This window comes from Juglans microcarpa x Juglans regia, chromosome 7D (assembly GCF_004785595.1).
Source record: "Juglans microcarpa x Juglans regia isolate MS1-56 chromosome 7D, Jm3101_v1.0, whole genome shotgun sequence".
NCBI classification, from domain to species: Eukaryota; Viridiplantae; Streptophyta; class Magnoliopsida; order Fagales; family Juglandaceae; genus Juglans; species Juglans microcarpa x Juglans regia.
In genome coordinates this window covers 23,793,446-23,811,636 of record NC_054606.1, presented here as the reverse complement: position 1 = coordinate 23,811,636, position 18,191 = coordinate 23,793,446, and the positions used below count along the sequence as shown (strand labels likewise).

At 33.2% G+C, this 18,191-nt stretch overlaps 1 protein-coding gene across 1 annotated transcript; it reads left to right on the top strand.

Annotated features, from left to right (window-relative positions):
* The first annotated feature begins 1,276 nt into the window (after positions 1-1,276).
* LOC121240110 (zinc transporter ZTP29-like) lies at positions 1,277-11,126 on the top strand. The gene is made up of 12 exons (XM_041137588.1): positions 1,277-1,454; positions 3,466-3,524; positions 3,779-3,871; positions 3,974-4,063; positions 4,180-4,261; positions 5,841-5,896; positions 6,667-6,723; positions 8,413-8,453; positions 9,379-9,446; positions 9,704-9,760; positions 9,850-9,967; positions 10,816-11,126. Exons 1-12 carry the CDS (start codon positions 1,391-1,393, stop codon positions 10,859-10,861), a joined length of 831 nt encoding a protein of 276 aa, XP_040993522.1. The 5' UTR covers positions 1,277-1,390; the 3' UTR covers positions 10,862-11,126.
* The last annotated feature ends 7,065 nt before the right edge of the window (positions 11,127-18,191 follow it).

Sequence of the window (18,191 nt, the reverse complement as noted above, 5' to 3'; positions counted from 1 at the left end):
TTTCTCACCTAATAATAATAAAAGCCAAATCTCAATAAGGCTGGGAATATTATGTTTTTTTTTTTTCACTTTTCAGACAAGAATATTAGGAATTTTACTGTTTTTTATTTGACAAGTCTCCCGGAAAGTAAAGGGAATAAACTTCGATTTGTAATACGTGGGAAGATAAATGTTTTAGTCGATTATGTAGAATTAAATTCATAAATTTATATGATTTAATATGTTAGGTTAAATTATAAAATTATTTTTATTATAAAATATGTTTAATACATTAAATAAAATTAACTTATTCTTTTAAAATATTTTTATTGTTGAATCACTTCTCACGTGAGAAAGTATAAGGATTAAAGTTGTATATTACTATTTATTTTAATTTCTTTTTTTAATTTGATATGCATTGGAATAGTCAAAATTTTAAGGCTCTACTTTTGAGTTACAGTAAAGTCCTTCATTTTTCCAAATTTAGTCAGCTATTGTTTATCTTTAAAATAATATTTTACTCTAAATTATTTTTGTTGGCTTTACAAAATTGTAAATGTGGATATTGATTAGAAGAAAGGTTGACAAAAATTATATATGTGATTGTTGAGTGTGAGAAAGATTAGCAAAATGTATTTGTTAGATAATTAGATTGAGGAAAAAATAGTTAGAAAATAATAATTCTAAATAAAAATAAATTTATTAATTAATATATAGAGTGTATTTGTAAAATATAAAAAAAATTAAAAAATTATTATTAAAATATCTAATATCATATTATTATTTTAATTTTTTAGAATGGATAATTTAATATTGACTAATTTCTTTAATAATTTTGATTTTAATCAAATTTTTAACTTGGGCACATTGCCAATGTTTTTTGGGCAATGGGGCTTCTAATTTGCCTTTTCACAAATGAGCTGGCATGCCTTGGAATTTGTCAGTCCAAAGGATTTTAGGATCGAATCTTAGACCTGCGCACCCGAGTCGTCTTCCTCTTGCGTTCGAGTCGAGTAAAGTTAGGAGTATTTCAGTTATTCCACTTATATGGGCCTCTGGTGTCTGGGCTCGGGCCAATCCCTCTCACAATCCCAATGTTTCTAACCGCCAGCTCCCAACAAAGTCATACGAACAGGGAATAACCATGCAAAGTTTGGTATAGACCCTTGCAGAAGAAAACGGAGACTCCACTCCACCATTCTAGCTCATAAAAGATCATTTTCTTAAACGTTTCTTGGACCACCCGAGCAAACCATCTCTTTCTTCTTCCGTAGAGATCCCAAATCTTTCTCCCACGGACCAACTCTCATTTCTCTATCTCACCAAATCAAAGCCCGACTGTTCCCGCTATTTCGCTTTCTATTTTTGAGGTTACTGAATTTAACTTCTTGGGTACAAGAAAAAACCCGCTATGGATTCCCAGCTCTTGGTGGCCCTTGCACTCTCACTGGTTGGTGGACTGAGTAATTCTGTAGGTGAGTGAAGCCTCCAGAGTTTCAAATTCTAATCTTTTATCCCATTGAAGGAACATTTCGCGGATTTAATTCTATGGTTTGTTTGTTTACTACATTTGATTATTCAATTGTGCTCTTGGGTACCGTTAACTACGGAATTTGCTTTCTTTGTTTTACTCTTTTCTGGGATTTAAATGTGTATACAAGTATTATATTGAAGGAATTGGTTGATGGGTTGTTTTAAATTGGCTTGTAAATTCAGAAATTTGAATTTTAGGCTCATTTACTTTATTACTTATCTGTGATTAATGCTCTTCTTTGCGACCAAGACCTTGCTGAGTGGAGTTTAGTAGTTGGATGCTTATCCAAGTCCATATGTTTTGGCGGGAAATTATGTCTTCCTATGATTTGTTGGAGATAATATCAAATCAAGAATTTTATTTGATATTATCTCCATTTGATTTTCATAAACATCAAATCACTTTGATTTGATTTTCATAATGATTAAGATATTTATTTTATTTTATCTCCATATAATTTCCATATAAATAGGGACCAATGCTTTATATTCAACCACAATTCAGAATAGCAAAGATGTAGCCTTCAAAGTTTCTTCCCCACTCCTCTTTATTTCAATTTCTTTTTTATTTTCTATCATAGTATTAGAGCCATTGGTTAACGCCAGACTCAATACAATGGATATTTATTTTAAAGTTCTTTTATTAGCTTTATCTCTCACAAAATCTTGATCGTAGTTTAACTATGTTTCATTTCAAATTCACACATCTGGAGTATCTTTATTAGTTGTGAGCCTTTTTACTTTTAGTTTTTGGGTTTTGGTCTATTGTGAATATTGTTTGAAGTCTCAGATCAATTTTTTACCCTTTTTTTTTTATAAATTTTGGTCCTATAGTTGACCAAGGCCATATGTAGCCCATTGTCAACTCAATCTTTCAACCTATTGCTAGCCCTTTGTTGACTTTGGCACATTATCAACCTATTCCTGGCCATAGATCCAGATTTGATGTTCCAACTGTCAGCCACTTCATCACTAACGCCACTTTTATCATTTCATCGGCAATCAATCAACGGATAGGAAGGCTACACTTAAATTTCAAACTCAAGATTTCAAAGTTTTCAACCTTGAGTTTGAGGGGGGAATGTTGGAGATAATATCAAATCAAGAATTTGATTTGATATTGAATAATTATATTTGAATGCCTTTACACCACATAGCATCCACGTGGCATAATTTGACTTGGAAGATAAATTTTAAAATTTGAATCTTACAAATCAAATTATGACATGTGAATGGTGTGTGGTGTAGAGGCCTTAGAATAGAATTTCTCTTTGATATTATCTTTATTTTATTTTCATAATGATTAAGATATTTACCTTATTTCATTTCCATGTAATTTCTCTATAAATTGGGACCAATGCTTTGTACTCAAACACACTTGAGAATAAGAAAGATGTAGCCTTCAAAGTCGCTCTCCCTCATTCTCCTCCTTCTCTCTTCTTTGTTTCAATTTCTTTTATATTTATATTTCTTGATTTGTTATTATCTCCAACCTGATTTGCTAATGCATTGTGAGATAATACATCATTTCAATTTATAGTCTTGCCTTTCATAATCGACATGCCCTTCTGCTCAAGGGCATCTTAGTGTGATAGAATAAGGTGTTCTAATGCAAACATTTGTTTAGTCTTTCGTTATACATTCTACATAAAGGTTTCCTGGATTTCATAAATGCATTTTGAGAAGTTTTCACACTCATGGTCTGTGTGTATATCTGAGTCATACAAGTTTTAGTAGTAATATAGCTTTCTTCCTTGACTTATCCAACTCTAGCAAGCTCAAACATCATACATCATTCCTGCTCATGTTAGAAGCATCTTTATTCAAAACTTTCTGATTTACAGCGGATCTGGTCCTTTTTCTGGTTACTTCGTGGCCTTGATGATGGATATAAGTAGTTACACATTTGCTCTTGTTTCCTAGTCTAATCTTAAGTTCTGGAATGTTGAACAGGAGCACTGTTTGTGATTGTTAATCAGGCTCCCAATTTGAAGGTGCTAGGGCTTTTACAGGTAATTATCAGTAATGAGCCTCTTCATTTCTGAATCCTAAACTCTGGATAGCTTGCCTGGGCCATGTGATACCCCTCATTTCCTTAATTACTGTCATTTCGTCTTCTAGATAAAGTTTATATATATAGATATTTTCCAGATTATCATAGAATTGTGGAACGATTATCTTTGGTTTGATTGCAGATTGACTTTCCCAATTAATATAATGTTGGGAGATAGATATTTTGTGTAGTACGATTATCTCTTCCTTGCAGGGATTTGCTGCAGGTCTGATGCTGAGCATATCATTCCTGGATTTGGCTCACAATGCTATGAATTCTATTGGCTTCTTGAAAGGCAATCTTTGGGTAAACTATATAATCCAATGAACTTTGGTATGAATCATGTTTTATTACATGATTTATTCATGTCCATTATTGTAATTAAATTCTAAGTTTTTGGCAAGGCAGTTTTTTGCAGGTGTCATATTCTTTGCTGTTATTGCCAAATTTATCCCAGAGCCGACACTTGCTTCTGTTTCAGATGGGAAAACTAAAAAGGTAGGAATGATTTAGTTTTCTACTTTGTATTTCTTTTATCAATGTACTATATAATGGAATATTTCTATCATGGATCAATAAATTAAAATCGTTGAAATTTGTTCACCTGAGCATAGAAATCTGGAGATGAAGGTGGCAACGACATTGTGAAAAAGCATCGCCGCCAACTCTTATACAGTGGGGTTGTTACAGCTATAGGTAACCTCATTGACATGGTTAAGTTGCTCGTGGAAACTGGAAACTGTAGTCGATTGATTTATTCCCTCTTTAAGCGATACGGCTATGAATAAAGACATAGGACGCATAGGTTTAAAGGCTTGAATTTATGGTGCTCAATCTTTCAAAAGTTTTTTTTTTGGTGTTCTGATAATGGAAATTTTCTATTTTTTGGAAATTTTATTTTATTTCTCTGACAAATAAGGTATGGCATGTTTTTTGGGCTAATATGCCGAATCCCATTGTAATATACGTTCTTTTATCACCTGGTAGGCTAACAAGAACAAATATCCTTAAGATTATTTATTATTATTTTTAAGAATTAGAAGGTACACACCAGCCTGGAATGAGACCTGAGCCATATTGTGGCTAGGTGGCATTCCATGATCAGACCATAAACTTGGATGATGCATTGAGTGCCACTTTGTGTTATGGATAATAATACCACACCCACAAACAATGATAACGAGATAGACAGTGAAATAACTGCAGAAACATAAGAATCAAGCACACACACACGACATACAGAATTTAACGTGGTTCGGCAATGTGCTTACGTCCACAGAGCTATAGGGAATTCTATTCTAGAGGAGATTACAATCACACAGTGAGTTACAAGAGCTTCCTTCTACTCACAATTTCAACTCTCTCACAAGAATGCTCTACACACTAGGGGTGGGCAGCATGGGCCCATACCCCGCTACCCCGCCCCTGCCCCGCATCATGCGGGTAGCACCTCTACTACACGTTGTTTCTATTCCATTCTCTGTTCAATCTCGTACATATTGAACATAGATGTTACATATTTATAAGGAACAACGTCAGAAACCCTAGTCTGGCAAAACAGGGTTATTTGCTTGAGCAGAGAGTCGAGGCGCCTCAAGCAAACAGTTTGTCCAACATTGACTCAAGCCAACCATCAAGCACACCTTGAGCGGACACTAGGGTGGTTGTGCTTCGCTCGAGTCCACTGTCACGCACACCTCAAAAGAACAATCTGTCTGAGCTTCGCTCGAGCAATAGTTGAGCGAATAATCTGCCTGGCACTTCTCAGCTCACAAAGCCAGGCTCCAAAACCCAACACTTTGTGTGTTGTGTTTAAATGATATTTACCATAATGTGCACATATAGGGTAGCAAATGTTCTTTATAGAGATGTTATCCGATAAAATTATCAGCGTTTATAATTTTCTGAGCAAAGTATCCCAAGGTATGTTGGTCATTACAAATTTAAATACAGCGCTCTTGAATAAATGATTTTGTGAATTTATAATATCGTATTTGGAAGTTTTAAGAATTCGTGACTTGGATGCTTGGCAGACTAAGAACTTAGTCTGAGTAGCTACTCCAATAAACTAGTAGACAGATCTGGCTGCCAAAACTAATCCTGATGATGAAACTAAACATTTATGACTTGGATGCTTTGCAGACCAAGAAACTCATAATTCAAGGCACTGAGAAATTGCAAACTTCAATCTTTATGATTTATTCCATATTTCTATTTAAACGAAGTGCTTGTTTTGGTCGTGTATGACGAAAAATTTGTGTCCTACAAGTTGCAGGCATAAGCTTGCACAATTTTCCTGAAGGAATGGCAGTGTTCCTTGGGTCAATGAAGGTATTGCCAGCAATTTCTTTTAAACTGTTGTGGGAGTGTTGAGATAAATTTTATGAGATATTTTATGGCCTTCATTATGAATGTACTTCTTTGACTTGAATCAGAAGTTCCATGTAAATTATTTTTGGGAAAGAATGTTCTTTCACTTATCATTGTGCTTATGCATTTCATGTTGAAGTATATGAATCCGATTTTCCCTCTATGCTATTGCACATGCACGGCAGCAGAGGTGCGGAGGCTGGGGAGACTTCTGTATTCATCCTTCATGTTAACATATTGAAGGCAAAATAATTAAGTCAATTACAAATGGATTAACTTATTGCACAGCAGCTGTTTAGGAAGTATTGTGTTGTGTTTTATTCTGCATGACCAAGCAGGCAGGTGGTTGATTCAAGAACCACCATCAAGTTTGTTGCTGTAATGTTTTTTTTTTGTTTTTGACATCCTTGCTTTACATTTTTAGACATTGTGGCCTTTCTTTGAGCCAATAAGCCTCCAACTAAAAAATGAAACTAATCAAATCTTCTGTGATCTTTCCATTTGTTCCTGATTTTCAATCTTTTGATACTTCAGACTAGTTGAATTTGGGCAACTATAGAGACTATGCTCATTTGTGGTTCGTAAAATAGTTTGAATAGATTGGATGCATATGAAACCTGATCTGCGAGTATGCTAAGAGTTTGAATGTGTGCTCCCAAATTTCATTGAATTAGTACTGCATAGTCTCACAGAATCTAGTTTTTATGAACATGGCCATGCTTCTTTGGTAGGGTCTTCGTGTTGGTGTCAACTTGGCCTTGGCCATTGCTCTACACAACATTCCAGAGGTGTGTATTCTCTGTTTCTTTAGCTTATTTATATTGCATAAAGTGATATTAGTTCTTGGATGCTTGCACTTGCCATGAATAACAGGAATTTCTAACTTCCAACTGCTCACAAATTATGGATTGTTATATTGATAACTTAAGGGATCAGTTCTTTACTTCCCACCGGATGAATAAGAGCTGATTGAGCCTATATTCTGGTTTCATAAGCAGCCAATTTGGCATGCAATTCTCTTAGAATAGCTTTATTCACATACCTGTTCATGCATGTACTAGAATTAACTTTCTGCAGTAAGATGTCAAGTATTACTTGCAAAGGGTTACCTCAAAAAATCTAAAATGCATTTGGCTTCTTTCATCAATGTAGTAAGTTTATTTTAGTGGAGAAGAAAGGTTTACTGTTTAGGTCCATGGGTGAGATACAGTGCTTATAGCTAGGCTTCAGAAATTTGGTTGTAACTTGAAATAGGGTATGTTTTAGGCTAAAATTGGGCTTCTGTATGTCAGGGTTCTGGAGAACTTTTGCAAGGAAATGTTGTGAATATCGACATGATTATTAACATTTGTGACACTAATTAATCAGACTATGTAAACTAATCAAAGAAACTCCATGAGATAAGGTTTAGTGAAAAGAAGAGGAAGAAGCTTTTTCATGAGGTTGTCCATTGGCTAAAAGTTTCCTTTAACATTACTGAGTAGAACAAGAGATCCTTCTGTAATCTTTTAGACCTGCAATATCAAAAAGTCTAAGTGCATGCATATATGGCTTTGGCATTTATTTTTGGATAGGAAATATAGGGCTTATATAAAAAGTTCAGAGATTCTCTTCTGTTTAAGATAAATATTTTTCCGATACCCTAATGAGGTACTGAAACAATTTTTAACTTCTATCTAGATACACAGAACTAGATTTTGGAAGAATATTATAATTTGAACAACTTTAAAAAGAGCCAAACGAAGTTAAGAATGTGGTGATCCTTTACATCGATCTAATTGTCTATCTCAGTTGCTTATATTTGATGTGTTTGATTGTACCAGTTTTTTTCTAAAGGTTCTTCATTACTGTGTAGGAATCATTCTTCTGGACTGTAGGTGTAAACTGTTCTCAATCAGTCTTAAATTCCCTCTATTTGGGTATCTCGATGAAACTTCAATTATGTTATGGAATATAATTGTAATTTGATTGGTCCATGAAAGGGCTGTTTTTAGATTGTTTATTTCCTAAAAACCTCTATCAGAAAGCATTTATGATTGGTGTGGTCTGTTAGTGCTCTCGGTTATGATATAGAATTAGAATGGTAATTAGATTGGTCAATGAAAAGTAGTATCATGGTACTGAGCTTGGTAGAGTTATTGGAATGTCACTTACAAGGTTCAATCCACCGGCCAATGTTGTCATATCTTCCCATATCTGGCAATTCAAAACTTCGTTGTGTGATCAAGATTTCAGAAATCACAAATTAACGATTTGCTTCAATTTTTTAGCTCTAACTGATAGTGTCTCAGGCAGCTAACAGAAGTAATAATTTACAATAACAATAGTAACTATTTGATAACACATATGATATTAAGCTAAAATCAATAAAATTGATTATCATTTTCCCTTGGTTTTGGAAACCGAACCTGTCTTCTCATCAATTAATTACCATTTATGTCCGATACATTTCATTTTGCCCTTTTTTGGCTTTACAGGGTGTTGCTGTTGCACTTCCTATTTATTTTGCAACACAGAGGTGAGAATTTTTTAAGGCACCTTTAGTTCAGCTTTTTGAAACTATTTATAACTTGTCAGGAATGCCATATATTTTCTTTTTTCTTTTTTCTTTTTGAATATTTATTTTTTTGCCTATGTTGCAATATATAAACTAAACCATGGTTGGTCATCCCATATGCAAATATTGATACTTTATCAGAAATATGAAGAGTGTTTAAAAGAGTAGCACTGATGGTAACAGCAGTTGGATAGTGTCAGAAGTGGAGATCATTGCATAGTTGGAAGCATGGTGTGAAAATTGGTTTCATGTGGTTAAAGAATTATTAGTTGTCAAGAGGTGATCACATAGTCGGCTGTTATTGTAAAGTCTGGTTGTGAAGTGTAGGCTGTTGGTGGTGTTGGAGGAGATTATCTCTATGGTTGTGAACCTTTCAGCAGTGACTTCATTGGAATGTCAGTATTTGCAGTACTGTTTGTGGTACCAATGGTTGCGTGTGCTAGCACTTTGGAGGGAAAGTATGTCCTTCACAAGTGGTAACCCTTCATGGGCAGAACTTGCTGCTGTTTATATTTTCTCTCCATTAGGAAAGAAAAAGTGCCTCTGAAATTTGTAACCTCTTCTGAACACAAGTTCATTGTTTTTCGCTTTTCAAAGTAAAATAAGAGCTTCTGAGATGCCACCTAAAGCATGCTAATAAATCCAGGGCTTCAATATGGCTCCAACGGGATCTTATTGGTTGTAGAAATCGGATTTGTAGTATGTGATGAGAATCTTCTCTTGATCACGCCATGGACATTACAGTTTCTAGATTTAACAATGTCCCAATTTTTCTTTTAAATTCTTTTGGTGCATATTGAAGAATAATTTATGAAGCTATAGTAAAGTAATAGAAATCACCTATGTGGTTAAATCATAAAATGGTTGTTTCTTCTACAACTCGCAGCAAATGGCAAGCATTCAAATTGGCTACACTTTCTGGTTTTGCTGAGCCCCTGGGTGTTATAGTTGTAGGTACGTCAACTGCTTTCTATTGTATAAAAGCTAAAGAAGGCATTTATTTCTGCTTCTGAAAGAATTGAAAACATAAATTTGAGTGGAAGCCTTATTTTAACTAATAGATGTGATGTTGTGAGGTTTAAACCTCGGTGTTGAAGTAAGGTTATGAGCCAGATACAGTGTGCATTGCTCATTTGCAAAATTGTTTAATATATGTTTTTTATTTGTTTATTTGGCCTTGAAAACTAAACTTTAGAATGTTTTATTTGTAGCCTATCTATTCCCAAGCAGCTTGAGTCCTGAAATTCTTGAAGGCCTGCTTGGATCAGGTTAGCAATATGATCATTTCCTCATCATCCCAGCTGATCAAAAACATATACTCAATACTCATAATGATTATTTGTTTCTTTGTTTTCAGTTGGAGGTGTGATGGCTTTTCTAACCCTGCATGAAATGCTGCCACTGGCGTTTGATTATGCGGGGCAGAAGCAAGCTGTCAAGGCTGTGTTTTTTGGAATGGCTTTCATGTCTGCAAGGTAGTTGTTAGAATATTAATTATATTATTAAATACACATTTTCTTCATCAGCTCAAATTTTGATTTCAACATTAATAGAATTAATGGAGTAGAAATTCCATTTCAGAAGCCAATTGGAAGCCTTTCTTCATGAATCAAATGAAAATAGCAAAAGTATTTTGTTTTACTAGAAAATGAAGAGAGAGAGAGAGAGAGAGAGAGAATTCTAGTGGCAGCTCTAGAATTGGAAATTTTGCTCATTGAAGTGAAATCATGCCACTAATAAGAACTCAGACCTATCCTGTATACTGCGTGTGTAACATGAAACTGGTGATTCCACATCTAATGTGCTCTATTTGATTGGAGGTGAGTGACTACCACTGGCATAAAGTTTCATATACATGTCTGTTAGGATGTACTTTGTGATGGAAATTAGTAGTTGTACTAACCCTGTTAAGTGGAAAAAGTATCATCAACAGTGGGAAAATGTCTCGGCTGTCTTGTCCAGATGGCACTTGGTGATTATCATTGGCATAATCCTACCCCATCACCAAAGTAAGAATGGGATAAAAAAGAATAGAGAAAAATAAATTACCAACATACTACCTTAAATTGTCTTGGGAATGTACTACCGTTAGCTTTTGCTCTGGGGTTTTCTTCCACGGGACTAAAGAAAAACACGGCTCTTTATATGTTGTTTGTGTACAATTCTCTTTAAGTTAGCTCTTGCCATCTGCCATTCTAGAACTGGTGGCATTAAAGTTACATATTAAACTATGAAATCAAAGATTAAGGAGCATCGATTAGTTTTCATCTAGCTCCTTTGCCCTTGTTTTATCTATCTTTTACATATCTCTGCATCTTTGCAGCCTATATTTTCTTGAAATGAGCTTACCCGAGGAGATGAGCCTGTAGTCATGGATCAGCCAATTGTTATTCCCAGTGCTGTACATTCCTGAACTGTCATGATGGGTTTTCAAATAGTGCCTGCTTTTGTCAACTGGCATTGAAGACCTGTACTAAAGGTTGGCTTACTTTCATCTCCGCCAGCAGGTAGAGAGAAGGTAGCCCTGTCCTTGTACTGATCCATCATTAATATAGCAGACATGTACTTCACTGTTATTGCATTATTGGATTGGGGAAAAAAAATGAAGATTCTATGAAAATTCTTTCTTTTCATATCTTCTGTCATCATCCATCGTTCATGCTTGTGTGCATGTGTACACAATCTCAGATCATTTGTAGGCTTATTTTGGCGCCTTACTTTCTCTTTTCCCTTGGATTGAAGAATAAATTATTTGTCACCCAAGTATTCCCCAGTGGACAATTTGGTTGGCACATGATAAAAATAAATAAATAAGCCCAATTTGGAGGTAGAGGTAAGCCTGTAGTTTTCATTCTTGGTGATTTTATAAGAACAGGCCAGCATTGCCATGAGTTTATTTGCCATCATGACAGTGACTCCTATTGCCTGTTGTTCTAAAAGGGATTGCAGGTTTAGGCAACTGATAGGACTCATGGATTTCATTGTGAATCCCACAATATCTTAAATCAGTAATTTGTGTAATGGAAAATGATATATACTGCATCCTCCTCCCACTGCATGCATAGACGTGGCATTATCCATCAATCATTAAAATCTATTCTTGTTTTCTAAAACACTAATTGATGGATAACGTTACATCCACACAATGCGATAAGGTGTAATATATAATGTGTTTCATCATCAAAGAATTGCAGGATTCCCAATGAAAAAATCCAACTATCAGACATCCAAACGTGCATGCTAAAAAACTAGCTAGAGCAATGGGTCTCCGGGACCACAATGGAAGAAAACACTGTTCTTTAGATGTGCTAGCTACAGCAAGTACATTCATTTGCATATTCCCCAGTCTATTTTCTAATTACCCACCCCCTTAGCAATTTCACACTTCAAGGGTCTCCAGATTGTTCTTTATGCCATCTAGCAAGGACGGATTGAGACAGGTAAACCAAAAAGGAAAGTGGGGAAAACCAAAAGTGAAAAGAAAGAAAATTACCACAGCATGGATTATAACTTTTTGAGCCCTTTTCTGGGTTTCAGAGAAATGCGTCTATAAATTTATGGGTTGGTGGATTGTCAATTATATGAACGTTTCTACCTCATTAATAGTGTCTTCCTGATTTCCATCAATTGAAGTATTTATAATTTCAGTGCAATACAAAATCTCCGAGCAAAGTAATAGGAGCTGGGACAAAAATCTCATCAAAAGAGGTTCATGGGTTTAAAGCTGTCTAGTCCCATCTTTCCTTCATATAGAAAAAGTGAGATTTTGATTGGATTCTTAAAAGTTGAATGAGAGAGAATGGGATATTGATGAGGGGAGAGGAAAAAAAGAAAAAAGAGACCTACACCCAAAGCAGAAAAAAATAATAATAACAGAGAAGAAAAAGTGATTCACCAACTAAAGGAGTGAAAAAAAAAAAGGAAAAAATAAATAAAATAAAGCCAAGTTTTCTCCTTTCTCTTTTTATTTTTTTCCCAAATGCTTTATTGGGAGAGGGACAACGTCTAATTCCCTAAAAAAAAAAAAAAAAAAAAAAAAAAAAAACAAAACAAAACAAACCTAATCTAATCATATGGAGTCATGGACTTATCGAGTTCACAAATTAGGTGGTTAATTTGGAATTGCTCCTTAATATTGTCCAAAACTTTATTTAAAGATGCATGGTCTTTCGAAATTGAATAATGTTATTTTGTCTTCTTATTTTACTTCTTCATTTTGATTGCTCGTATTTTTAATTTTTTTTACTCAATGATTAAGGAAGTGACTATTAATGTATTAATAGTTTTTTTAATTCTTAAAAATATTTAAAAATATTAAAAAAATAAAAAGTATGAGTTTTACTTTGACAGCACGCCTAGTGGTCACTGCCATGGGCAGTAACCTAGCATTACTCTTCAGAGTTTTAGTTGATTAATTCGGATAAGAAACGCAAGAGTATAAAAAATTATTATTGTACAAATTATCATGGTTTGATGTCGTAATTATTTTATATTTTTTACTTTCTAACATGCATTACGTCAAGTAGCTTTGTAATAATCTGTGTGGACCAATTCGAGCAATTTTAATTCCAAAATAGATTAGGAGAAAATCCAAGGCCGATTCAAGCTACCTAATTTTACAGTGTATATATGGTGTATATATATACATGAACTAGTTGTCTAAAAAGAGAGTTTACTCCTTTTTCTTTTTTCTGTTTTTTTTTTTTTTTTTTTTTTTTTGTAATTTCTTCCCCTGAGCCAAGACAGTACTAGCACGTACTCATGTACTGTTCTTGAAAGGATCATTAAAGAACCGTCTTAAAGAAATAGATTGGTAAATGTAGGGTGATAATATATGACACGATCTGTTAACTCAACACGAATACGACACGATAAAAGCGGGTTAAGATTTAACTTTAACGGATTCGGGTCAAAACAGATTGACCCATTAAGACACGATTGCTTAACAGGTTGATGACGGATTAACCCGTTTTGACCCGTTAAGAACATTAAAGTTACAAATATACCCTTATACCTAAAAATAAAATTGTTGAAATTTTAATTTCGATATTTTTATTGTTTGGATTGTATTTTTGGACTTGTAATTAGTTTTATATTTTTTATAGATATTATGATTTTAACATTTATATAAAAGTATACTAAATTTAACTAGGTCAAACGGGTTAATTCAGGTCTGTTCAATCCATTTACATAAACGAGTCAAAATGGATTGACACGACATGATCCGTTATGTTAATGGGTCGTGTTCAGATTTGAGATTTTGACACGATAAGCTTAACAGGTTAGGTTAGAGTTGACCTATATAGTATAATATACATATTTTGACACGATACAAACACGACCTGTTAACACGATTTGACACCCCCAGATAAAAGTTTTGAGATGCATGTTTTATAAGTTGAACTATAATCATATGATTATTCGTGGATTTATTAATATTTATGTTATGATGATCTAATTTAAATTACTTCGTAAGCCAACCAATAAAATAAAATGTCAGTTATAGTACTACTTATACACTAGTGAGAACCAATAGCACCAATAGCAAACAAAGCAAATTAAGCACATTAGCAACAATAAACACAGCAGAGACAGCATTAACATGCATGAGCACTCTCATTGGATTATGTAAATACAAATAAAGTGAGAAGTTTGACTAATAGAGCATAAAAATGTGTTGTATTGAATTATATAAATGTAAACAAAAATAACTTTTAGCTACAGTAAAACAAGTCATCGGGTCATATTTAGTGTTTACTGTAGCTAGACCAAAAGCATTAAAAAATTATTTCTTCCCATATAAACACACTCTCTCTCTCTCTTTGCAGCCTGGAAAACAAAGTAATTACTGTAAAAATTGTTTTTGAGTTTTCAGAAATTACATTGTTTTAGGGAATAATATTTTTCTAAAACCAATTTTTTAAAACTACTACAATGTTCACCTCTATCTTATTTTTCTCCAATTTCCTTTCAAAAGGCTACCTCCCTCATGTATCTTTTACTTATTAATTATGATTTTTACCGTTTGTATCTACCAATTATATGTTAATTATAATTAATTAAGATTTTTACAACTTGTCTCTATCTTCTTTTGTTAGGATTTTTACCGTTTGTCTCTACCAATCATATGTTAATTATAATTTGATTATTAATTAATATATAATTGGTAGAATTGTAAAATATTAAAAAAATAAATTAGAAAAAATATTATTAAATTAATAATATATTATTATTATTTTGACTAATAGATAAATAATCTAAGTGGGAATAGGTTTTGAATGAAATAGCTAAATGCAAAATCATGGAATATTATACAAATTATAAATTTACATTTACATAATGCAATGTGGATATTGCTCTTCAAAACCTACAAACACACTGATCGACAGGCAACAAGATCTAGCACATCTAATTGGGCACTAATACAGACATGAGTAAAGTAAGAGACGTGTATATGGCAGCAGTAGTACCCCCCACATACAAATACTAATCGAAAATACAATGTTAAATTATCACAAAACACACACGCATGATTTTTAAAACTAAATATTGCATGGCCTCGACGTGGGAATATATATACTGATCTCCGGAGCATGCACATGCATGTTTTGTAGATATGGAAAGCCCCTCATAATCATGAGGAAAATCACAGTACGTTATATATCATTTTGCCTTTGAGCGATCCAAATATTAGAACTTTAAGGGGCATTCTGATACTAAGAATATCTCAGATCATCTATGAATATTAATAAAATAATTTATAAATAATAGTGAATAATTTATGATTAATAGTTAATTGTTTGTGAATAATAATAAAGTAGTCTGAGATCATGGTCTGAACTTTCCAATACAACTAAATGAGTGTGTTGTTCCTTAGAAATTACTAAAAAACAAGGCGCTCCAAGGGGGTGGATTGATACACCAGCATGCATATATACTCAGAATCCTAACCGTTGGATTAATGTGCTTTAAGAGAAGGTATTCATGACTAATAAATGGTCCTAGCTAGTTGGGTGGGCCAATAATCATCCCATAGCAGAAAACAGCAATATTAATTTCTCAAGAAATAAAAGTAGTGAAAGTTTCAAATATTAAGCTGGATTAGGATATAATATATAATACAGATTTAATATCTTAAAGTTATATATTGTTTGAACTCTAGGATTAAAATAGGAGAGATATAGATATATAAAGTGAATCTTATCATATTTATTAAATATTTAATATTGTCCAATAAGATTTACTTAAGTAATTATAAATGCGAGATTAAGATCTCGTTTGTTTTTACAAATGATTAGATGAAATGAATTGAGATTAAAATTAAAATATTTTTTTTAATATTATTTTTATTCTGAAATTTGAAAAAATTAAATTATTTATTTTATTTTATGTAAAAATTTAAAAAATTTATAATAATTAGATAAAAATAAATAAATTGAGAGTAATTATAAAAACAATCGAGTACTTAACATTGTTGCCTTTATTTTCAACCTCAAAGTTTGAGCTGGAATTTCGAAAGATCTATGTTCTAATAATAAAAGTGATACGATCCATGCATGATGTATGCTTGGAAGAGAGATATTAGTGACCTCAAGAGTGATCCCTCGTGCCTTAGGGGAGACATTACTGGTCATTAGGGCTGTGTGACTGAACACTGGGCAAGAAAAGAAAGGCATAATAATAAAATTAATGCTCGTTTTCATCACCAGTTTCACTGTTCTGTTAAATCTAAACGTACAATGAAACCCCAATAACTGTCAAAAGACTGCCACACTTACCTCATCACCGAGTGGAGACACACACAGAGTGAGAAAGAGACCGAAGGGCCGGATCAGACATCAAAGGTAGAGCCCTACTTCTGTTGGTTGGGTTCATCTGTGACACAGTACGGAAGCTACAGTACATGCTCTGGTTGTGTCATGGTTTGAAATGACATTTCGAGGAACCCTTTGACTGTTCTTTCTAAACCCTCTCTCTCTCTCAACTCACATAACTGCCATAAAGATCCATTATTCTATCCCTTCCAACTTTTGTAGTACGAAAATAATTTTTTGGTAGGTTTGGAGTTGGGTGGGACATAAAAGTTTTATATTATCTCTTCGTTATATATTTTTTAAATTTTTATATAAAATATAATAAATAATTTAATTTTTTTAAATCTTAATTTAATTTTTTTAAATTTTAAAATAATATTAATATTAAAATATAATATTTTAAACTTTCAAATAAAATATATAATTGTCATCTCACTCTGCACTAGTCTCCCTCTCTCTCGCTCTCTCTCTCCCTGGAGCTAATCATTTGATTTAATTTTTTTAATAATTGAACCTGATCAACATATATAGTATATGTTCTGTCCATGAAAATTCATGAACATAGCTACAATTAATGTTTCCACCACTAATTAAAGGGAAAATGTATCATCAAATGCACTCCAAAGTAAAGCTGATGCAATTACATCATGTTGGAAAGCCAGTACTAGTTGTCCTAGCCACGAAAATTGCCTCTAAAAAAAATGGTAATCTTGAAAGGAACTCATAGCCGGTAATAGAAGCCATAAACAATAGAGAAATCTCTACTCAATGGCACATTGACCCCATCATTGAAAATATCTTGCACATCTCTACCCGGCCTCATAGGCTTCAGAATTTTGTCAAACTTTATCGATCTACAAATCGATGAACACTATGTGACGTAATAAACAGCAACCAACTTTATTTTTTATTATACACTCACTAACTTTTTATCTAGATGTGTTGTTTCTTAATAGTGGAAAACATCCATCCCAAACTTTGTAGTAATTTATTTATAATATATGCAAGCTTGCTTAGGAAAAAGGAAAAAAAAAAAAAAAAAGCCAGTACTACTACTGCAAGCATGGCGATAACTGCATAACATATAATAAGGACCAGATATGATATATACAATAATATTAAATGTAATATGCTTGATCAACATCCGTTACCTCCTATTTATAACCGGTGTAGACTTTACAAGAGAAATAATCGAAGGACAAAACGTTAATAATGTTGGTAGGGGTTATAAACTGCAGCCTCGCGCGCATTAATTACCATCCCCCTCTAAAAGTAGAAAATATTGGCTCCTCCTCCTTCGTGTCCTTTTGATATTGTTATATATTGTTCTTATTGTACGTGTGAAAGAAAGCTGGTTCCTTATAAGAATTTTAACTCATGACCTAAACGACCCAAGTACTTGATCATATTTCAAATTTCAGCCTTTTATATATGGATCAGGACCACATTATTAATAACAGTAAATTTATCAAATGTAACGTGTTAAATTATAATTAGTTGCTTATGAGCTTATGAGAGAGGTGGTGATTAAAATAGTATAAGAGCAGACATCCTAAGTTTAAACATATGATCTGACTCCATACTTTATATATCCCGTACTTTAATCAAGTATGAACCATGAATCTACAAGTAGTTAATTATGTTTATATTATAACTTAATAAGGCAACATAATATACATACATACATACATATATACGTATATATATATATATATATATATATATATATATATCTCGAACAGCTGCTAAATTCGAATATTTGACGAGTTTAAGTCAGCATTACTATTCATTCATTTTCTTGGGGGTAAGCTAGCTATATATTAACCTTTAAACTTGAACTTGGAAGAGAGAGAGAGTCAAAATGCTTGTACGATCTTGGCCTAGC